Source organism: Syngnathus typhle, unplaced genomic scaffold, assembly GCF_033458585.1.
Source record: "Syngnathus typhle isolate RoL2023-S1 ecotype Sweden unplaced genomic scaffold, RoL_Styp_1.0 HiC_scaffold_84, whole genome shotgun sequence".
In the NCBI taxonomy this organism is placed as follows: domain Eukaryota; kingdom Metazoa; phylum Chordata; class Actinopteri; order Syngnathiformes; family Syngnathidae; genus Syngnathus; species Syngnathus typhle.
Window position 1 is genome coordinate 19,209 of NW_026871990.1, and position 22,702 is coordinate 41,910.

The following is a 22,702-nucleotide window of genomic DNA, read 5'->3' on the forward strand; positions in this document are numbered from 1 at the left end:
CCCAACCCCAACCCTAACCCCCAACCCTAACCCTAACCCTAACCCTAACCCTAACCCTACCCCGAATCCAATCCCTGTATACATCCCACTAGGAACAGTTATTCCAAACGGCAGACTCAATTTACATAATTAGGATAAATTTATCCCAAAATTTGTATAAAGTAATTCGGCCTCACTCACCTTAATTAAATGTAATTGAAATTTAATCAGAATAATTCGGACCCACTAATAAAATTTAAGATTGATTCGGACCCACTTACCTTAGATACTTACTTTGTATACTCACCTCAAATTGGTGCCACGCCTCTGGTCCCCGGTCCAGGCTCACTGAAAAACAAAAAAAAGAAAAAAATCAACAACAAACAAAAAAAGGAAAAAAAATCAACAAATTATACATGTATATAAATGCCTACCTGCATAATCCACTTACCTGTAGTCCACGCCTCTGGTCCCCGGACCACGCCCGCTAAAAAATCACAAAAGGTAAAAAATCACAAATAGCAATCAACGAAAAAATTTTTTAATAGGCATTTTATATGCATGTATAAATACCTACCTTAATAATCCACTCACCTGTAGTAAGAAAAACGAGAAGCAACACCAAAAATAAAAGAATATAATAAAAAAATATATAATAATAAAAAATAGGAAAATAAATAAAAAAATTTTTTTGAAAAAACAAGTCAACACAATGTTCACATTCCTATTTCATAACAATAAATTGTAAATAGAACACTTTCATTAAGGCTAAAACCAGTTTCATTTCCAAAAAGACAAAGTCGAAAAACACAGTTTTATTTCCAAAAAGAAAAAAAGTCAAAAACAAAAACGTAAATTTGAAAATAAAAATTCGAACCGAACAGAGGATATAAATAGACGTGCAGGGCGACAGACGCTCAGTGCATTTAGGGAGAGCAAAGGGTAAACAACTCAGCAGTAAATACATTCAATAAATTTAGCAATTTTTCATTTTTTGTTTGTGTGCCAGACCTGAAGAAGGCCCATGCGGCCGAAACGTTGTCAGGGCACACTTTCATTATATTGGCCATAAAAACTGTTTTAATAAAACCAATTTTGTTTATAATAAAACCAATTTTGTTCATCAAATTTTCTTTATTGCACATAAAAACATAAATAATTTTATTACATAAATAACAAAGGCAAAATCCTAATAATGGAGCAAGGTTGGACCACGGTCCACTATGGCCGACGCCGCCGCTTGGCTTACCAGAGCCCTGGGCAGGAGGCTGGGAGGTGTGCCGGACGGATGGACCGTGCTTTTGCCCCTCCTTCCTATGGGAGGGGGGGCTCCCATCGTAATCCTAACCAGCCAGCGCCTCCTCCGGTGCCCCCCGGCCACTCCGGCCTCAGGGTTCGCTCGTATGCTACGGTGGTTCGCCAAGGTCGTAGACCGCCTCCTGGTGCACGTGGCACCCGAGGTGAGGCTCCGGCCAATAGATGGCAACAAGCCGATGCCCATTTTGGCCTCCTAGTCCGAAAGTTGCACAACATCATTAAAGTGACACATCATCTGCGGAATGTAGACCCTGAGAGTGGAGCCCCGCAACCGCGAATGATTGCAAGGATGGTGCAGGTTTTGGCGACCATGGTCAGGCCAGCATTCCCTGCCGGGGATGCATTGGACCTGATCATGGGCAATGCTCAAAATTGGGGCCACACAACATGCCAAATTTTGACCGACCATTACTTGACCTGTCTTGCCCAGCTTGTGAAGGACCTGCAGACACTCATTACCCCAGAATGGGAAGCTGCCTTTGCGGTGGCGACGAGGTGGGCCAGACGGAATTTTCCGCGGCTCTCGCAGGCCACTTTGGACTATGTTGCGGAGCAGGTCAGGGCGAACACGGTAGATCCATCCCCTGCTTCACCGAGCCCGACTTCTCCTCCAACACCAGGTCCAGATCCGGGGCCCGTGACTCCATTGACGGAGCCCGTGACTCTGTTGACGCCGATTCAGACCCGGTCGTCGCCGGCACCAAGTCAGGTGCCGGTACCCGTGGCCCTGTTGGCACCGGTCCTGTCCCAGACTACACCGACACCAAGTTTGGTCTCGGGGCTGGATGATACAGTGGAGGATGAGGACAATGGTGTGGTGTTACCACCGCCGTTTCCGAGTCAGCCGCTGGAGTCTCCCCAGCCCCCGGGCAAGGTCAAGGCCAAAACCGACCGGGTTCTCCTGACCCCACCTGCTGGGGATTCCCGGCCTGGTGGTTGCGAGACGGAGGCTTGGGTCGCGTCGCCTGGTCCTTCCGTGGGGGTCCAGAGTTTGGCCCCCCCGGTGGAACCAATACCACCTGGACACCGGAAAGCGCGAAACCCCCAAGGTCGGGTGACCGACCCAATCACATCGAAGTGGATCATTGTGGGTGACTCCAATGTGAGCCAATTGCCGGCCCCTATAGACCACGAAATGCAAAGGGTTAGTATACCGGAGGGCTTGTTTCGGCACGGCCATACTTACCTGGACAATGCTCTGGTGAAACACGACGACTATATGGATGTCATTATCTTGGCGTTTGGCATTTATGACAGGGCCAATAAGGTTAAGGAGACGACCATTAAGTCGATCCAGAGGATGCTCAATTCCCTCGATGTCAGGTTCCCTTATGCGATCATCGTCATCCCTTACATCCACTACTCGGACCTCCTGCCAGACTGGGAAAAAGAGAACCTCAACATGGTCAACGAATGGGTCAAAGAACGTGAGGATGTTACACAGCTTCCCCAGCTACCACACGGGCAGTTCCAGGTCCAACAGGACCAGCTCCAATGGACGGCTGACACCGCAGCCAGGATGATGATCCACTGGGAGTCAAGCCTTCATGATCTCATTTGTGGTGAAGTCTATTGTGGGGAACGTTTTAATCCAGGCCTGCTCACACCCTCATCCTACCCTAACCCCAACCCCAACCCTAACCCCCAACCCTAACCCTAACCCTAACCCTAACCCTAACCCTACCCCGAATCCAATCCCTGTATACATCCCACTAGGAACAGTTATTCCAAACGGCAGACTCAATTTACATAATTAGGATAAATTTATCCCAAAATTTGTATAAAGTAATTCGGCCTCACTCACCTTAATTAAATGTAATTGAAATTTAATCAGAATAATTCGGACCCACTAATAAAATTTAAGATTGATTCGGACCCACTTACCTTAGATACTTACTTTGTATACTCACCTCAAATTGGTGCCACGCCTCTGGTCCCCGGTCCAGGCTCACTGAAAAACAAAAAAAAGAAAAAAATCAACAACAAACAAAAAAAGGAAAAAAAATCAACAAATTATACATGTATATAAATGCCTACCTGCATAATCCACTTACCTGTAGTCCACGCCTCTGGTCCCCGGACCACGCCCGCTAAAAAATCACAAAAGGTAAAAAATCACAAAAAGCAATCAACGAAAAAATTTTTTAATAGGCATTTTATATGCATGTATAAATACCTACCTTAATAATCCACTCACCTGTAGTAAGAAAAACGAGAAGCAACACCAAAAATAAAAGAATATAATAAAAAAATATATAATAATAAAAAATAGGAAAATAAATAAAAAAAAATTTTTTTGAAAAAACAAGTCAACACAATGTTCACATTCCTATTTCATAACAATAAATTGTAAATAGAACACTTTCATTAAGGCTAAAACCAGTTTCATTTCCAAAAAGACAAAGTCGAAAAACACAGTTTTATTTCCAAAAAGAAAAAAAGTCAAAAACAAAAACGTAAATTTGAAAATAAAAATTCGAACCGAACAGAGGATATAAATAGACGTGCAGGGCGACAGACGCTCAGTGCATTTAGGGAGAGCAAAGGGTAAACAACTCAGCAGTAAATACATTCAATAAATTTAGCAATTTTTCATTTTTTGTTTGTGTGCCAGACCTGAAGAAGGCCCATGCGGCCGAAACGTTGTCAGGGCACACTTTCATTATATTGGCCATAAAAACTGTTTTAATAAAACCAATTTTGTTTATAATAAAACCAATTTTGTTCATCAAATTTTCTTTATTGCACATAAAAACATAAATAATTTTATTACATAAATAACAAAGGCAAAATCCTAATAATGGAGCAAGGTTGGACCACGGTCCACTATGGCCGACGCCGCCGCTTGGCTTACCAGAGCCCTGGGCAGGAGGCTGGGAGGTGTGCCGGACGGATGGACCGTGCTTTTGCCCCTCCTTCCTATGGGAGGGGGGGCTCCCATCGTAATCCTAACCCTAACCCTAACCCTAACCCTAACCCTAACCCTAACCCTAACCCTAACCCTAACCCTAACCCTAACCCTAACCCTAACCCTAACCCTAACCCTAACCCTAACCCTAACCCTAACCCTAACCCTAACCCTAACCCTAACCCTAACCCTAACCCTAACCCTAACCCTAACCCTAACCCTAACCCTAACCCTAACCCTAACCCTAACCCTAACCCTAACCCTAACCCTAACCCATTAAATGCAATTCGCTATAAAAAGCCCAGTTGGTTCATTATGCTCCCAGTCTCGATGCGGCCATGGAGGAGGAAGCAGCTCCCCATGCAATCAAACTAACCTAAATTTAGGTAGAATTTCTGTGTGCCAGACCTGAGGAAGGCTAAAACAAGCCGAAACGTTGTCGATGGCCACACAGATCATATAATAATTTACCCACCTCTACCCAATTAGGAGAGTGATGGATGCCGCACAGAGCAATGGCTCTCACTCCACCCAGATAGGGGAGATGATTAATTAGGTGCGAGGTACGAGAAACAAAAATTAATTTACCCACCTCTACCCAATTAGGAGAGTGATGGATGCCGCACAGAGCAATGGCTCTCGCTCCACCCAAAATGCGGGGAGACGATCATTAAGTGCGAGGTACGAATGTTAGATTGAACGCAAGTGTAGCTGTCAATCATCTGTGCCAAATCGAGACTCATTAATTATATATATAACAAAGGCGACCGGATAGGAAAATGCAAACAAAACCAAAGTACAATAAGCACAAACAAGGTCAAACATGATCTTTATTAAGCCCTAATTGGTCCTGGTCAGCATGGCTGGCGCGGCCGCAGCGGGCGGGATGCTCTGGAGCTGGTTGTGGGGTGCGGGTTGGGATGGTAGGACCGTGCCTTTGTTCCTCTCCTTCGGGGGAGGAACTCCCTACCTCATCCTAACTCGCCTGTGCCACCTCCTGGCCCCCCCCGCGTTTCCGGTTTCCATTGGGCTCCTGTTCCGTTTGTGTGCTGTCCCCTACACTGGTCCTATCCCACCCCATTCCTGACCTAACCCCCAACCCTGACCCTAACCCTAACCCTAACCCTAACCTGACCCCATTTCCCAACATGACAAAAACGTCAACCTGCAAAATTAAAATAATTAAATAAATAAGTCAAAATGTTGAACATAAAATATATGCAAGTCAAAAATTTGAAAACAAATACTTACCGTAAATAAAACAAAAATGTGCAAGTCAAAAATTTGAATATAAATACTTACCGTAAATAAAACAAAAATGTACAAGTCAAAAATTTGAAAATAAAATAAAGCAAAAATGTGCAAGTCAAAAATTTGAAAATAAATACTTACCGTAAAAAATACTTACCTATTCCGGAGATCGCAAATTGACGCCCAATTGATGCCTGCAAATAAAACAAATTTTCCACACTAAATCAAGTTAAGAAAAATCCTTTTCACAAATTAAATGCAATTCGCTATAAAAAGCCCAGTTGGTTCATTATGCTCCCAGTCTCGATGCGGCCATGGAGGAGGAAGCAGCTCCCCATGCAATCAAACTAACCTAAATTTAGGTAGAATTTCTGTGTGCCAGACCTGAGGAAGGCTAAAACAAGCCGAAACGTTGTCGATGGCCACACAGATCATATAATAATTTACCCACCTCTACCCAATTAGGAGAGTGATGGATGCCGCACAGAGCAATGGCTCTCACTCCACCCAGATAGGGGAGATGATTAATTAGGTGCGAGGTACGAGAAACAAAAATTAATTTACCCACCTCTACCCAATTAGGAGAGTGATGGATGCCGCACAGAGCAATGGCTCTCGCTCCACCCAAAATGCGGGGAGACGATCATTAAGTGCGAGGTACGAATGTTAGATTGAACGCAAGTGTAGCTGTCAATCATCTGTGCCAAATCGAGACTCATTAATTATATATATAACAAAGGCGACCGGATAGGAAAATGCAAACAAAACCAAAGTACAATAAGCACAAACAAGGTCAAACATGATCTTTATTAAGCCCTAATTGGTCCTGGTCAGCATGGCTGGCGCGGCCGCAGCGGGCGGGATGCTCTGGAGCTGGTTGTGGGGTGCGGGTTGGGATGGTAGGACCGTGCCTTTGTTCCTCTCCTTCGGGGGAGGAACTCCCTACCTCATCCTAACCCTAACCCTAACCCTAACCCTAACCCTAACCCTAACCCTAACCCTAACCCTAACCCTAACCCTAACCCTAACCCTAACCCTAACCCTAACCCTAACCCTAACCCTAACCCTAACCCTAACCCTAACCCTAACCCTAACCCTAACCCTAACCCTAACCCTGACCCTGACCCTAACCCCGACCCTAACCCCGACCCTAACCCAAACCCTAACCCTTTCCCCAATCCCAGTCCCTATTTACGTCCCACCAGGAACAGACCTTCCATACAGTAGCACAATATACACAATTAGGACAAATAAGTATTAGTTAATTCGAACCCATATATTTGATACCTACCTGGACACTTACCTCCAATTGGAACCATGCGTCTGGTCCCCGGACCACGCCCACCTAAAAAACTGAGTGAAAAAAGAATAAAAAATGAATAAAAAATGAATCAATAACAAAATAAAAAAGGAATTAAACAAAGGTCACCAAACATTCTCATTCACATAATTATAAATTTGCAAAACCCCAATATACATATATCATCCACCTACCTGTGCACCACTTACCTGCAGTTGGAACCTCAATTTTGGATCCTGGACCACGCCCACTTGAAAAAACAAAAAACAAGAAAAATAAAACACCTTAAAAACAAAAAAACAAAATTAGTATGTTAACATGTTTCATACAATACCAGTAACAAATTGACTCATATTGACCAGAATTAAATATTTTGTTTAAACCTAATGTGATGGCTAGTTTAAATATGAAAATAAATTGGAAAACGCAAATTTAAACTTAAACAATGTAACATTTCTAAAACGAAATTTCGAAAAACAAAAAAGATTTAGAAAACAAAAACGATTTAAAACTTCAACCAAGCTGAGGATATAAAAAGAATCCGCAAAGAAAAAAGTCTTTAGTGCGAAATTGGACTGCAAGCAAGACACATTGTTGCACCTCATAAAACAAAAAAATATATGTTATTTTCTTTTATTTCATGTGTGCCAGACCTGATGAAGGCTTACAATAGCTGAAACGTTGTCAGGGCACACATTGCATATTGGCCAAACTAAATCAAATTTGACACTTTATTAAAAACAACTTTATTGAATTCATTAAAAACAACTTTATTAAATATATTAAAAAACAACTTTATTAAATATATAACAAAGGCAAAATCTGAATCCACAGCCATGGATCAGGGTTGGACGACGGTCCATTATGGCCGGCGCCGCCGCGTTGCCCGTCAGAACCGTGAGCTGGGGGCTGATTGGGGTCTTGGATGGATGGACCGTGCACCTACCTTCCCTCCCTTTAGGAGGGGAGTCTCTTACCACAAACCTAACCAGCCTGTGCCTCCTCCGGGTCCCTTCAGACCACCCGGCTCCGGATTCGATTCATATGCGACAGTGGTTCGCCAGGGCCGCGGGCAACCAAGTCAGGACCAACGTGGTCCCCCTCGAGCAGCAACCCGGACCTCCAAGTGGAGACCGGCAGAGGCCACATTTGGTTGCTTGGTCCGCAAATTCTTTAACTTGATTAAGGTCAACCACCACCTGAACAATGTAGACCCCCAGAGGTGGGCTACACAACCTCGGATGGTCACAAGGATGGAGGAGGTGCTGTCCACAATGATCAAGCCGGCATTCCTTGATGGGGGTGTTGTGCGGCAGATTGTGGACAATGCCAAGTCCTGGGGCAAGACCACCTGCCAGATCCTCAAACGCCATTACGAGCTCCACCTAGATGCCTGCCGGAACGACATGGAATTGGCACTCCAGAACCACAATCTGGAATGGGAGGCTGCTTTCCAAGTGGCGGTTGGTTGGGCCAAGCGAAATTTTCCGCGCATACTACCAAACACAATTTCGGTGGTGGAGTGTGACATTTTGGACTTTTTGCAAGACCGTGCTGACCTGCTGCGCTCCGCTCCCAAACCTAAGCCTGGCCCCAAACCTGTTCCTAACCCTAACCCTAACCCTCTCACACCTGTCGCCGATAAGGGGCCCCAGGTTCCGGAGCCAGGGGGGGAGGTTGAGATTCAGAGCCAAAAATTAACGCTGTCCCCACGCCCACAGAGGAAGATCACGGTGGTGGCCAGCAAGCCCAGCCGCTTCCCTCCCAACCAGGACCGCCCAAGAGGGGTGTCTGCACATGGGGATCGGGCTTTGTCCCCTGACCCCACCCCTGACCCTGCCCCCAACCCTAACCCTGCCCCCGACCCTAACCCAAACCCTAACCCTTTCCCCAATCCCAGTCCCTATTTACGTCCCACCAGGAACAGACCTTCCATACAGTAGCACAATATACACAATTAGGACAAATAAGTATTAGTTAATTCGAACCCATATATTTGATACCTACCTGGACACTTACCTCCAATTGGAACCATGCGTCTGGTCCCCGGACCACGCCCACCTAAAAAACTGAGTGAAAAAAGAAAAAAAAAAAAAAAAAAAAAAAAAAAAAAAAAAAAAAGAATAAAAAATGAATAAAAAATGAATCAATAACAAAATAAAAAAGGAATTAAACAAAGGTCACCAAACATTCTCATTCACATAATTATAAATTTGCAAAACCCCAATATACATATATCATCCACCTACCTGTGCACCACTTACCTGCAGTTGGAACCTCAATTTTGGATCCTGGACCACGCCCACTTGAAAAAACAAAAAACAAGAAAAATAAAACACCTTAAAAACAAAAAAACAAAATTAGTATGTTAACATGTTTCATACAATACCAGTAACAAATTGACTCATATTGACCAGAATTAAATATTTTGTTTAAACCTAATGTGATGGCTAGTTTAAATATGAAAATAAATTGGAAAACGCAAATTTAAACTTAAACAATGTAACATTTCTAAAACGAAATTTCGAAAAACAAAAAAGATTTAGAAAACAAAAACGATTTAAAACTTCAACCAAGCTGAGGATATAAAAAGAATCCGCAAAGAAAAAAGTCTTTAGTGCGAAATTGGACTGCAAGCAAGACACATTGTTGCACCTCATAAAACAAAAAAATATATGTTATTTTCTTTTATTTCATGTGTGCCAGACCTGATGAAGGCTTACAATAGCTGAAACGTTGTCAGGGCACACATTGCATATTGGCCAAACTAAATCAAATTTGACACTTTATTAAAAACAACTTTATTGAATTCATTAAAAACAACTTTATTAAATATATTAAAAAACAACTTTATTAAATATATAACAAAGGCAAAATCTGAATCCACAGCCATGGATCAGGGTTGGACGACGGTCCATTATGGCCGGCGCCGCCGCGTTGCCCGTCAGAACCGTGAGCTGGGGGCTGATTGGGGTCTTGGATGGATGGACCGTGCACCTACCTTCCCTCCCTTTAGGAGGGGAGTCTCTTACCACAAACCTAACCCTAACCCTAACCCTAACCCTAACCCTAACCCTAACCCTAACCCTAACCCTAACCCTAACCCTAACCCTAACCCTAACCCTAACCCTAACCTAGCCCGGACCCCTGACCCTAAACTTAACCCTAACCTTAACCTTGACCCCTAGCCCTTACCCTAACCTAGCCCTGACCCCTGACCCTAAACTTAACCCTAACCTTAACCTTGACCCCTAGCCCTGACCCTAACCTTAACCTGGTTCTCTGAGGTTAACAGTTAATTGAATATAGAGACATAATATTACAACGAGATTAAGGCAAAGGGTATAGGCATAATGAGGGAAAAGGACCCTAAGGGGAAGCTTGACCCCTGACCCTAACCCTAACCTTAATTTCTGAGGATAACGGTTAATTGAATATAGGAACAAAATATTAAATCAAGATTAAGGCACAGGGAATGGACATAATGTAATCCGAGGTGGTTCTCCCACTGTTTTATCTCATTTTTCACAAGCTTTTTTTCCCATCTTGCTGGCCGAAGACCTGGGTAGCGCCTCAGCTACTCGGGGGAGGTTCTGGCTGAGGTGCACTCTCACTTCGCCGTCCTTCGTACACCATCCGGATTTTATGGGGCCTGGTACGGCGGGGTTTACTGCGGAGACATGCGCTGGCCCGTGCCATCCGTTGCCTTCTATTTAAACCGACGGGGTCGGCGGACCCTAAGGGGAAGGTGTAACGAGACAAACTCAAAAGACCTAACCCTAACCCTAACCCTAACCCTAACCCTAACCCATGCGAACTTTCGGAGGTTCAAGCCAGCATGGGGGGATCTGAGGCCAACTACTGGACCAGCTCCACCTAGCCTTCCATTGAATTCCATTCATTTCGGCTGACTAATAAACGTTTTTCTGAAATCAATGCTAACGTGACTTAATTTATGTAATGAGCATACGCACAGGACTTACGTGAGTCAGACTCGGTCAAACCATTGGCTCAGACTCGGTCACATGCTCGGTCAGACTACGTTCCTTCATCACATCTATGTCCCCTGAGCAGTGTTGCCAACTTGCCGACTTTTCTGACCCCTCTAGCGACTTTTTTCCAAGAAGCGACAAGCAACAAACCTAGCGACTTTTCAGGGAGTTCATTTTGGTGTTTCCTCACTTCATGAGCCGCTGGTGCAGCCGCAGACAGTGTTGCCTGCAAGCACAGCTGTCCTTTACCTCTTTATTTTAAACAGCGGCGGCCGGCTGTTTGCAATTTGAAAATGACGTCATAGTTTGTGGGTAAAGCCTCAAAACTACAAACGAATTAGCGCATCCGCACAAACTACGAACTACAAATTAGGTGACGTCATCTGGCGACTTTCAGGGCAGCCAATAGCGACTTTCCTAACTGAGGAGTTGGCAACAATGCACCTGAACCTGTGCAGAAGGGTTAGTTGACTAACGGGAAGTGGTTCAAATTGGCTTCAATTGCCTCCATTGATTTCTACGTGATGGCTCCGTCCATTTCTTCTACTGTTTTTGGCAAAAATATATTAATAATCTTCAACGCTAACTTCATGATGATCTGCAGGACGCTGGATGTCAGAAAAACAGTTTTTACTCTAGCTTGGCAGTCAACAACAGAACGCACTTCATGATAAAAGTTTTTACATCACATCAACACGTAGGCTATATGTTGATAATCGCGTACTCTCTCTGCTGCAGTCTACATCAGACTGTTTAAATACATTATTTTCTTTCTTATGTCTGGTTGTGAATGACCGAACGGTGCGTAATTATTTTGTTGCTGCTGCAAGGAATTGCGGTAATTTCAATTAGTTAGGAGGGTTCCTATCCAAAATTGACTATTCAAGCCTCTTTGAGCTACTATATTAGCTAACATTAGAACACAGGTACCACACGGAAAGTTCTACGATCTGTCGTGTCAAAGCTCCGGCAGACTCTATCCTACCAGTGTGGCAGTGTGGACACGGAGAGGGCGACAGCACATGCTTGTGCGTGTATGTAGCCACAACTGTCTTGTGCAGTTATTTGCAGCATCTTTAAAATTTGCTGAGAAAAACAAATTGAGAGAGAGAGACAGAAAGTTAGAATAATTTGAGCCTTTACACTTTTAAATGTATTTAGAGTTACAAATATCTTGAATAATTTTCATAATCACCAATTAATCTGTTTATATATATATATATATGATATTCGATATGAAATAAACAGGTTGTAGGCTTGAAGTTTGCATTTATAGATGGTCCATTATTGTGAAAAGTCGTTTAAAAAAAAAAGATCGAAAAAACTTGCACTTGATTTTCTTTTTTTCCCTTTTTTTTATTATTTTGCAGTAAACCTGTTCAATAACCACCAAAGGTGAAAAGGACTTAGCAAAATAAAATAGGCCTACAGAGTTTTTGTTTATTTTTAAAAAGAAAGAAAGGGCGCCAGAATTCAAACTGATTGTTTGAATCTTGACGAGGCGTCCAATCAGCGCCTTGCACTTGGCTCCGCTACCAGTGGACGAAGCAACGAACGGTTACGGCAGCAGCACCACAACGTCGAAACTTTCTCTACTCTCATTTTGGATTTTGCTCATTTTCAGCATCTTACTACGGTAAGGTTGATGTTTTATATGGTTTTTAGGTTAGGTTTTATGGTTGATATTTCCCTGTTTGACGTGTAAGATGTATTCTTGTTGTGTTTGTGGAGAATCTGTTCAGTCTCTTAAAGCATATGTTTTGCATTGTAAACTGCATCGCAATGAGCCCCGTTGTATTTTCAAGTGTGTGGAAATTGACTGTAAGCAGGTATTTTCTAGATATGCAGCATTAAAATCGCACTTCTATCGCCACCATAGTGCAGTCTCGTTGACTGCTCCGGATCATGCTATGGCTAAAGCTACATTGAAGTGCACGGTTGCACTTTGTGAGCGCCAGTGTGACGGAGTCAGGGAGTTGCTTGCTCACCTTAAGGAGCACATAGCAAAGGGACACCCCATAAACTGCCCAGTGAGAGGATGCAAAACCTCACTTTTTACTGTGAAGTCTTCATTTACTTCTCATATGTCCAGAAAACACCGACATTGTTCAGCACATGTGATTTGTGGCCAATTCAGAGATACAAACTCAGAAAGTCCTTCTACAAATGAGCAAAACATCCCTACCGTGCACGAAACTGCCAGTGTATCAGAGGCTGCTGAAAACACTTTTGGGGACTCGTCTAATTTCAGTGACTTGTACCTCAGAAATGTGTGTTTATTTTACATAAAACTTATGGGCCAGCTTCTTATTCCAGCATCTACTATTCAGACCATCGTTGAAGAGATTCAAAACATACATGAGATGGGACACACATATACACTGAACAGATTAAACTTGCTTCTGAAAGATTTGTCAGTATCAGATGAAGAGATTGTAAAAATCTGTGATACAGTAAAGGAATGTGATTTGTTTTCAGCGTGTCACACAGGGCCAATGAGGACAGCATACTCTAGAGCACAGTGTTTCAAAGAAATGTTTAAATATGTTGAGCCCAAAAAGGTGTTTCTAGGGAGAGATGAGAACAGAACAGAAAGATTTGCGTACTACATTCCTGTGTTAAACACACTGAAGAATATGTTACAATCAGTGCTCATGTCAGCAGCTCCTTACGATAATTCTGTTTCAAAACCAGATGTTCTCTGTGACTGCCATGATGGTAAGGTGTTTAAATCAAATACCTTTTTTCAAGAAAATGCATCTTGCCTTAAGCCAGTGCTTCTCAATTATTTTCTGTTACGCCCCCCCCCTAGCAAGAAGAAAACTATTCGCGCCCCCCCTCCCCACCGTGACTATCCTAACTTGTCTTGTAAGTCGTAAAATGTTGCACTGTCGCAAACGTGACAGAAGTAACAATGAGAGCGCCACTGCCCCCTGCTGTAGTAAACACGCAATTACACTTTATTCTAGTACTGCCAAAAAAAAAGCCTGTTCCCCAGGGTCACACGCGCCCCCCCAGGAATAGCACCGCGCCCCACTATTTGAGAAGCACTGCCTTAAGCTGATACTATACCAGGATGCATTTGAGGTCGTTAACCCTTTGGGTTCTGCAAAAAAGAAGCACAAAATTTTGGCTGTGTACTTCTCACTATTAAATTTGCCCCCACATTTTCGATCAAATGTTGATCACATGCAGCTGGTTTTGCTGTGTAGAGAAAAGGACTTTAAAGAATTTGGCCATGGCAAGGTTTTTTCAGAGCTACTGGCTGACTTGAAACTACTGGAGGAGAATGGGATTGCAATGGCAGATGAAAATGTTGTTAAAGGGACTCTCTACTGCATTGCTGGAGACAACTTGGGCTCGCATTGCATTGGTGGCTTTACTGAAAATTTCAGTTCTTCAAAATATTTCTGCAGATACTGCCTCATTTCTCGAATTCAATTTCAGGGGGATGACCCAATTTCTTGCGGACCAGAAAGAACCCCTGAAAGCTACAAGTCAGCAGTGGATCAGTTACAAGCTGAAGGCGTGGCGGATGTTCATGGAATAAAGTTCAGGTCAGAATTTAATACCTTAAAACACTTTGATGTTTGTCTGCCTGGTTTGCCCCCCCTGTCTTGGTCACGACATCTTTGAGGGTGTCCTATCTTATGATTTAGCACTTTACCTGAGGTACTTTGTTAAAAAAAAGAGATGGTTCACATACACTATTTTGAACAGACGCATTAATCAGTTCAAATATGGAGCTGTAGATGCTTCCTCCAAGCCATGTGAGGTCAGTCCTAAAACACTGCGACTTTCTGGTCATGCTGTACAAAACTGGAACTTTTTACGACTGTTACCTTTAATCATTGGAGACAGAGTGGAAGACGCACAAGATGATGTGTGGCAATTAACTCTGCAACTAAAGGACATAGTTGACTTGATTTGCGCTCAAAAGATTTCTGAGCCACAGGTTCTTTACCTGGATGCTCTAATTCAGGAATATTTGGATTCCAGGAAAGCACTGTTTCCAGATACCAACTTGAGACCAAAGCATCATTATTTGCGCCACTACCCAGGACTGATTTTAAAATTTGGCCCACTGATGAGACTATGGACTATGCGCTTTGAAAGTAAGCATAGTTACTTTAAAAGATGTGCAAGGCATTTGAAAAACTTTAAAAACCTGTGTCTCACTCTTTCAGAAAGACATCAGATGTTTCAGGCCTATCTTTCAGCTGGGTCAGTGAGTCCTCAAGCCTTGCTTATGAAAGAAGGCGTACCTTTCTACTCTGAGCTATACAGTGAACAAGTTAAAGATGCAGTCTTACAATTTGGCTTCACTGAAATTAATACAAAGATTCCTGTAGATTTGCAGTATAATGGGATAATATACAAAAAGGGGCAATTCGTTGTCACTAGGAATGATGACTCAATGGAGTTTGGTGAACTCCTCCTCCTTGTAGTTAAAGATGATTCTGCACTTCATTTGCTGATGAGAGTGTATTCAGCAGAATTCCTGCCACACTACCACATGTACTCAGTGAAAAATGACAGTGGAAGATTGCAGTGCCTACACATTAATGAACTGATTGACATGTGGCCATTATCATCTTACATCAAAAATGATACCAGATAGTGCCACTGAAGCACAGTGTATTGTCAGAGTAGATGCTTTGATGTCAGTAGACTAAAGGCCAACTTCTTTGTGTTTGTGTATCTGATAGATATGGCTGAATCAGAGATACAGACGATAAGTAGTGCAATTGCTGCAGTGCTTCCAGACCTTCCTCAAGCAGTTCTTAGTTCAGTGGAAGATACATTGAAGGGATTTGGTGCTGAGACCATAGATGATCTGCAGTACATTACAGAAGGAGACTTGCTGCCAGTGTTGAAGCCAGTCCAAGCCAGAAGACTTGTTGCTGCTTGGGCCCAGAACAGTAAGTGTTTTTTAAATTTAACATAATTTCACAAAATTTCTACATTGCCATAACAGCATAGCACACATTATCCAGTTATTTAACAGTTAACAAGTAATCAGTTAATTATTAAATTAAGTAACAATTATTTTAATCATTGTTTTGAGTCAAATTTTTTAAAAAGGGAAAAACTTAATATGAAAACTCATATTTTACAACATTTTCTAATATTATGGACAAACAAGACACTTGAGGCCTTGAACAGTGATCAACATTGTTTACTATTTTGTAACATTTTATGGACCAAACAACGAATAGATTAATTGACAATGAAAAATGTTAGTTGCAGCCATATTAACAATACATAAAATATTCAACAGAGAAGCACGACATCCTTCAAGGTTTAATGTTTCTCCTGTTCTTCTGTTACAGACTCAAGCACTACAACTGCAGCATTTTCCTCTCCACTGTCCGTCTGTTCCTCTCCACCTTCAGTCTCTCCCTCACCATCATCCTCCTCAATCACCTCATCCCCCTCAGGTAACTGTTCCACTTTTGTGGCAAACTGGGTAGAGACATTCCAGATACCATGGCAGAAGCTCCCTGAAGAGTTAGTGCAGAGTTTAGAAAGGAAGGTGAGACCTAGTCCGCGGCTGCGGCGAGAGATGGTAAGGATAGTGGTTTCTGAGATCATGAAGATGTGTAATAATCCAACCAAACACAACACTACAGAGATAGGCAAAAGAATGGTGGCCAAGTATCCAGAAGCCCTCCAAGATGTCATAGAGGGTGATGTCATTGGACCTGGATATCATTCACTGGTAAAGCAACTCCAAGCACGAGTTGAAAATGTGAAACGACCCAACACACCAAAAATAAGAAAACGCAAGGTTGCACCAGATGAGTCTGATACTGAAGAAATTCCAGCTGAACAAAAAGCCAGAGTTCAAGACACATATGGCTGTATAAACTGGGAGCCGAAATATTTGCCACTCTCTGAGACTATGGAGAGTCAGCAAGAAAAAAAAAACAAGATGAAGGAGATGTTTGAAGAGATTGACTTCAATGCAGACAATGTGAAAAAGTTAATACAGTCCACCTATTACACACAGCGTAAAGACATCAACAAGGGGACACGCATTCAGAAACTCAGCCAAGAGTGGCCCTTTTTGTTCAAGGAAGCTGGTATGGTAGCACACTTCCAAGAACTTACTGGTCTGAGTCTAATGGATACTTTCCTTGGCAATGTGGAGAAAAAAGGAAGACGCCTCTTAAACTTCTTCAAGAATGTTGATGCACAAAAACGCAAACAAGTCCTGGATGCTCTTCTCAAGTTTCAGACTGAGCTGGGCCATTTGGATGGTTGCTCACAAGACCTTGTAAAGATGGTACTTCTTTTACTGGCTCATTTTGGTGAGAAGGAGGAGAACCTGCTCCAATACGTTGAGGAGACATGCCTGGCCCAAGAGGTTCAGATAGAGAAGTTGCCGGCAACACCCTGCATAATTGTGTGTGGTAAGTAAACAAAAATTAAATGTCTAACCAAACCCCGCAGCTAAATCTATATGTATACTGACATCAAATTATACTATTCTATCTATCTATCTATCTATCTATCTATCTATCTATCTATCTATCTATCTATCTATCTATCTATCTATCTATCTATCTATCTATCTATCTATCTATCTATCTATCTATCTATCTATCTATCTACCTACCTACCTACCTACCTACCTACCTACCTACCTACCTACCTACCTACCTACCTACCTACCTACCTACCTACCTATCTACCTACCTACCTACCTACACTTGTATATCTTATTACTTCACCTGGCACCAAGACCAGCCCATAGGAGAATTCAATGCAATAGCATAGTTTAAATTAACTCAGTTTTCAGTACGCTATTAAAATGTTGTTGTTGTTTTAATGTAATAAGCACCATTGTATTTTAGTCAATATCTGACATTTAAGTCCTTATAACTGAATGTTTTTATTTTTTCATTTTGTTTTTTATGTTGTTAATATTTTCAGGGTCCTGTTGCTTTTCTGCTGACACATTCATGTTGAGCATTGACCAAAAGGTTGTCAACGACCACATCACTTCCTTCACCTCTGCCGTTTGCCTGCTGTTTGGGAGTTTCTATTGCTTCAACATACACTACCCAGTGGAACTACGATCAACACTAGAGTTTCTCCAAAGGTACAGTTTATTTCTGCTAGAGCAATAATTTCTTTGATCTCACCCATTAATTGTTACTTCTTTGTTTTTTTTCTTATGAAGGTGTTTCTTCTCAATAAATCCTGAGAGAGGCACCAAGGTCGAGTGGAATAAAAAAAAGAAAGTACTCTCAGTCAATCCTAGAGTCCTCACTCTGATTGCAGACCTCGCAGACCATGAGTGGAGATAGACACACCCTATTAACCCTTTAGGGACAAGTGGTTAAGGTATGAGTGGTTAATGTGTGTTCAGGTATACTGGATGTTCAAGTATACAATATGTTATGGTACACTGTACCTATTTTGTTTTTAAAATTGTACCACAAGGTAAATTGAAATCCAGTGTTAACTTTTTGTTGGAAAATGTCTGGTGGTTTCTAAAGGTACGTGTTTAGCTTCACTGAGAGCGATCAGTGGATTTGTGCTAATTAATCCAGAAATGTCTTTGATGGCACTTTTTTTCGTTTACAGTCTTTAAGGTAATTGTTTTGTGAATTCTATAGTTTGTACAATTTCAAACCAATGCTGTTTACAACTTCACAGAAGTGGAATAACTTTCCTATATTTCAAAATGTAAGAAGAACATGTTTTTTGTGGCCAATTGGTCGTTCAGGTTTATTGAGTAGAATAAGTGTTGAAAATATTGTAGTCCCATGTAAATCACGTTTATGTGAGTCACTCTTTCAGAGAGTCATAGTTGATTATTTGTCTGCCAGTGGATTATTAAATGCAATTTACAGTTCACTGTAACACAGCTGCTGACTGTTTGCGGAGTTACACATAATACAGCCTGACTCAATCTATTGAGTCAATACTCAAGCTGTTATATGGAGTTTTGTCAATAAATATGTACGAAAAAACCTAAAAAAAACTTGTCATATGCTGTTGAGGCTTTTTGTTATACAGAAGTGGGTATGGTTGCCAGGAAAGGGGTAAATAAAGTTTAGGTAAATGTTGATGCTATAAAAACAGCTATGGCCATTTTCTATCAAGATATTTTTTGGGCTTTTAACCTTCATTTGAGAGAGACAGCCTAAGACTGACAGGAAGGTGCGGGAATGACATACAACCACAAACAAGAGACCTTGAGCATTTAGAGCAGGGGTCCCCAAACTTTTTCCTGTGAGGGCCACATAACCTTTCCCTTCTCTGATGGCGGGCCGGTGGCAGTTTGTAACAGAAAAAGTGTGACGATCGTAGGGGAGCTTAAAAAAATTTTTTTTTTTTTATTTTCCAGAAAGCCACACATAACCAAATAACGGTTATTTAATAACCCTTTCCAGGTTCTTTACAGAAAAAAAAGTCAGGAAACAAATAATAACACTATTAATGAAATAAATAATAACTAAACCCTCTCTGAGTTCTTCACAGAAAAAACAGGAAATAAATAATAACTAAATAACTCTCTCTGGGTTCTTCATAGAAAAAAAACCATGGAACATTAACTTTCTGTTGTGCCATGCACAATCTTAACAGATAAAAGTTCAGCTCAGTTGTCAGAGCAGAACCTCTCTGACACATATGAGCAGTCTCTTAAAGTTCTTGTGTTCCTTCCTTATAATCCTTTTGTAGGTTCCAGTAGGCTTGTAGACACCGCTGTCTTTTTTGTTAAAGTTTGATAGTGCGTCATAGTCTGGAGTAAAATTTGTTGTGGCAATTCTTAGGCGAGATCCGAGGTGTTGGTCCGTTTACCTCGATCTGTGACGGGTAGATGTTGACGTTCATGTGGCTGAACGTCACGTCGCGTACGTCGAGCCAAATTGGCAACTCTTTTAAACGCTCGGCACTGTGTTCACCCTGCTTTACTTGGGCGACATTTTAACGGAAGGATTCCAGGGGAAGGTTTGTGGGTGGCTTTAGCGCAAAACTGCATCTGAAAGCTCAGCGCGCAAATTACAAGAATGCTGTCGTCACAGCCCACGCTCTAAATTCGGGACTGATACAAATAGAGCGCGAGTGCGCCATGTCCGTACACGCACTTGTGAGTGTGCACCGAGCTTTCTGACACGGCTTCCGGTAGTAAATGCGCAGGCGAGCGCTTCCCCATCTACTGGGGAAACGCAGTCATTGCAGGCAAAATGAGCAAAAAAAAAAAAAAAGTTTAATAATACAATTTATTCAGGGTTGGCGGGCCGGATTAAACGGTCCTGCGGGCCGTATCCGGCCCGCGGGCCGTAGTTTGGTGACCCCTGATTTAGAGGATGGGTGGTTAACAATAAGGGAATTTCTAAGCAATTCACATGAGAGAAGTGCTCCCCATCCAGTCGCCAAAAACAAAAATTTGTATAGATTTATCCAGTTGTTTTTTAAACCAAATCCCAATATTTATCTGGTGTTTCCCAAAGTCTTCGTGTCTAATTAGGCATGTTAAAGTGAATAATTTTTTATCCCTTTTCAACTGGTCAAAAATGGTTACATTTGTCATGTCCTTCATATCTAATCATATCGCAATGTTCTAACGTTTTATATACTTTAAACTTGAATTGGTGACTGGACAATGTTTATTACATATTTATGAGTAAGATAATCTTCGGGTTCCTAATTATTACATTATATATACCATTTCTGTATGGAATACTTTTTGACCTGTTATCCCTCCCTAAAAAAAACACCTAAAATGTTCAGTTATTCAACTGTATGGAGGGGTGGAGTGGAATGCTAAGGAACTGAGCTGGTAAGTTGGCAACTTATTTGGAATATATACATTAGATCAGATATACATCAGTCTCAAACCTCAAACTATTGATCTCCTTCCAATAGGCCAAGCCAAACACCTCCAAAGGTCCTGAAATTGAGTGGTGATGTTATTGTCAACATGGTCCTCCTTCAACGTGGACCTGTTAATGCATTCAGTCACAACGTTTATGGTAAGTTTTTCCTTACACACTGCTGCTGTAGACTGACAGTGGTGGGGCATTTCTTCAATAGGATGTTTCGTTTGATTATAAAATAGATCTCACTATAAAATGCTTGATATGCTCTTGGTAAAATATAATATAATTATGTTTAAACTTACTGTATTCCCTAGAATGAGAGTGAGAAAGAGAGACTGACAACACTCGTAGATGAGAGAGGGGCATGCAAAGTATGGACTGAAGAGAGCCAACGACTACTACATTCACCATGACCCTGCACATGCAACAAAAGTCCTGTGAGTAATGGGCAATAACTAATTTATTATGTATTATTAATAAATGTATTATATGTATTCAGTAAGGGTGGGGGAAAAATCGATGCACATAAGATCTTTGTTTAACGATTTTTTAATCGATTTTTTAAATTAAAAAAAAATTGTTTAAAAAACAGGCACACCAGGCTTTGTATTATGCAGAAGTCCTTTATTTTTGTTCAAACGTATTGTATAGATAGCTACCTAATTGAGGACCACACAATGTCGTTGATAAAGGCACTTCCCTAAGAATTTAACTTACCGTATTTTCCGCCCTATAAGGCGCACCTAAAAACCTAAAATTTTCTCAAAAACCAACTTATAGTCCGGTGCGCCTTATATATGGACCAAATTCCTAAATTTAAACTGGCCCAAAGCATTGTGTCATGAAATCAATCATAAGTGGCCCGCTGAAGACTATGAATCATGAATCAAAAAGACTATGGATCATTATTTTATGATTATAAAGTAATTTGTTCCGTCTGAAGTTGAAATAAAAAAGATAAAATGGAGAATGATTTGATTTGGATTAAAAATCTGACATGATGGTGCGCCTTATAGTCCGGTGCGCCTTATATAAGGATAAAGTTTTAAAATGGGCCGTTCATTGAAGGTGCGCCTTATAGGCCGGAAAATACGGTAATAAATGTGAAAAGGACACTTTTATGTCCACTTGTCATTCTGTATACCAAAGCAGATGAGAGTAGATCATGATCAGAAACCCAATAAGAAATCTTTATGAATAAAATCGAATCGTTTTAATAAAAAATCTTTTTGAATCAAAAATCGATTTTGAATCGAATCGTGGCCCCAAGAAGGAGGAACGAGAGGAATGAGATAACTGTAATAATCTGATCTAATGAGAATACCTGCAAATCCTGGTTTATATTATTTTCTTGTCCATTTTCAGATTTCTTTTGGAGTACAGCCGCCGTACCCGATCCCCTCCACCGGCCCGCCTTCCATACAGCATAGGACACCACCCCGCAACACAAAGCAGCAACCAACAATACACGATGCGCCGCGGACAAGGGCCCCGCGAGATGTACCGCACACCGCCCTTCCAGCGGCAGAGAGAGGAGGGCGACGGGGTGACTGCTCTTGGCTCTCGGGTGAATGTCTTTCTTTTGATGGAAAAAATGTGGGATAATGTTAATCATTAAAAGTTAAATCAACATTAATAAAATCTAAATACTGAAAAATTTCCACTGTATTTATCACAGTAAAATTCTGGAAACCACAGCTGGCAGTTTTTTCTGGGGTGCGCATTATACATGGGTACAAACATTTTTTATTATTATTTTTTTAAATCCGGATATGATACGGAGGCCGCCATTACGGATGCGCTTTGTTCTCTGCTGTTCACTTCAAACACGCTCCATACGAACACAATGCTCTCGTATCAGATGCCTGCTCGATCACCTGCTCGTTTGCTGTCACAATGTACCCTACACAAATCTGAAACATTTCTTCGCTATCGAGTTTACTAGCGCATGCGCAGTGATACTGACCGGCAGAATACCATCCGGTTGTTCCCAAAGATGATCTTTTTTCTGAAATAATTTTACGTTTACAGAGTCAAAATTTGGGTGCGTATTATACATGGGTACAGGCTTTTTTCCAGCCATTTTTAGGGTGCGTATTATACATGGGGGCGCATT

General features: G+C 41.7%; 1 protein-coding gene across 2 annotated transcripts; it reads left to right on the forward strand.

Annotated features, from left to right (window-relative positions):
- The first annotated feature begins 11,988 nt into the window (after positions 1 to 11,988).
- LOC133148400 (uncharacterized) lies at positions 11,989 to 22,381 on the forward strand. 2 transcript variants are annotated; one of them, XR_009712556.1, is made up of 9 exons: positions 11,989 to 12,383; positions 14,195 to 14,304; positions 15,457 to 15,669; positions 16,081 to 16,188; positions 16,983 to 17,163; positions 17,687 to 17,855; positions 17,937 to 20,739; positions 20,901 to 21,023; positions 21,952 to 22,381. XR_009712556.1 is itself a non-coding variant. In XM_061271484.1 (6 exons), exons 3-6 carry the CDS (start codon positions 15,459 to 15,461, stop codon positions 18,061 to 18,063), a joined length of 1,590 nt encoding a protein of 529 aa, XP_061127468.1. In that variant the 5' UTR covers positions 12,034 to 12,383; positions 14,195 to 14,304; positions 15,457 to 15,458; the 3' UTR covers positions 18,064 to 20,003. The 2 variants fall into 2 exon arrangements, 1 of the variants encoding a protein (XP_061127468.1); XM_061271484.1 differs by lacking the exons at positions 20,901 to 21,023; positions 21,952 to 22,381 and having other exon boundaries at positions 12,034 to 12,383; positions 16,081 to 17,163; positions 17,937 to 20,003.
- The last annotated feature ends 321 nt before the right edge of the window (positions 22,382 to 22,702 follow it).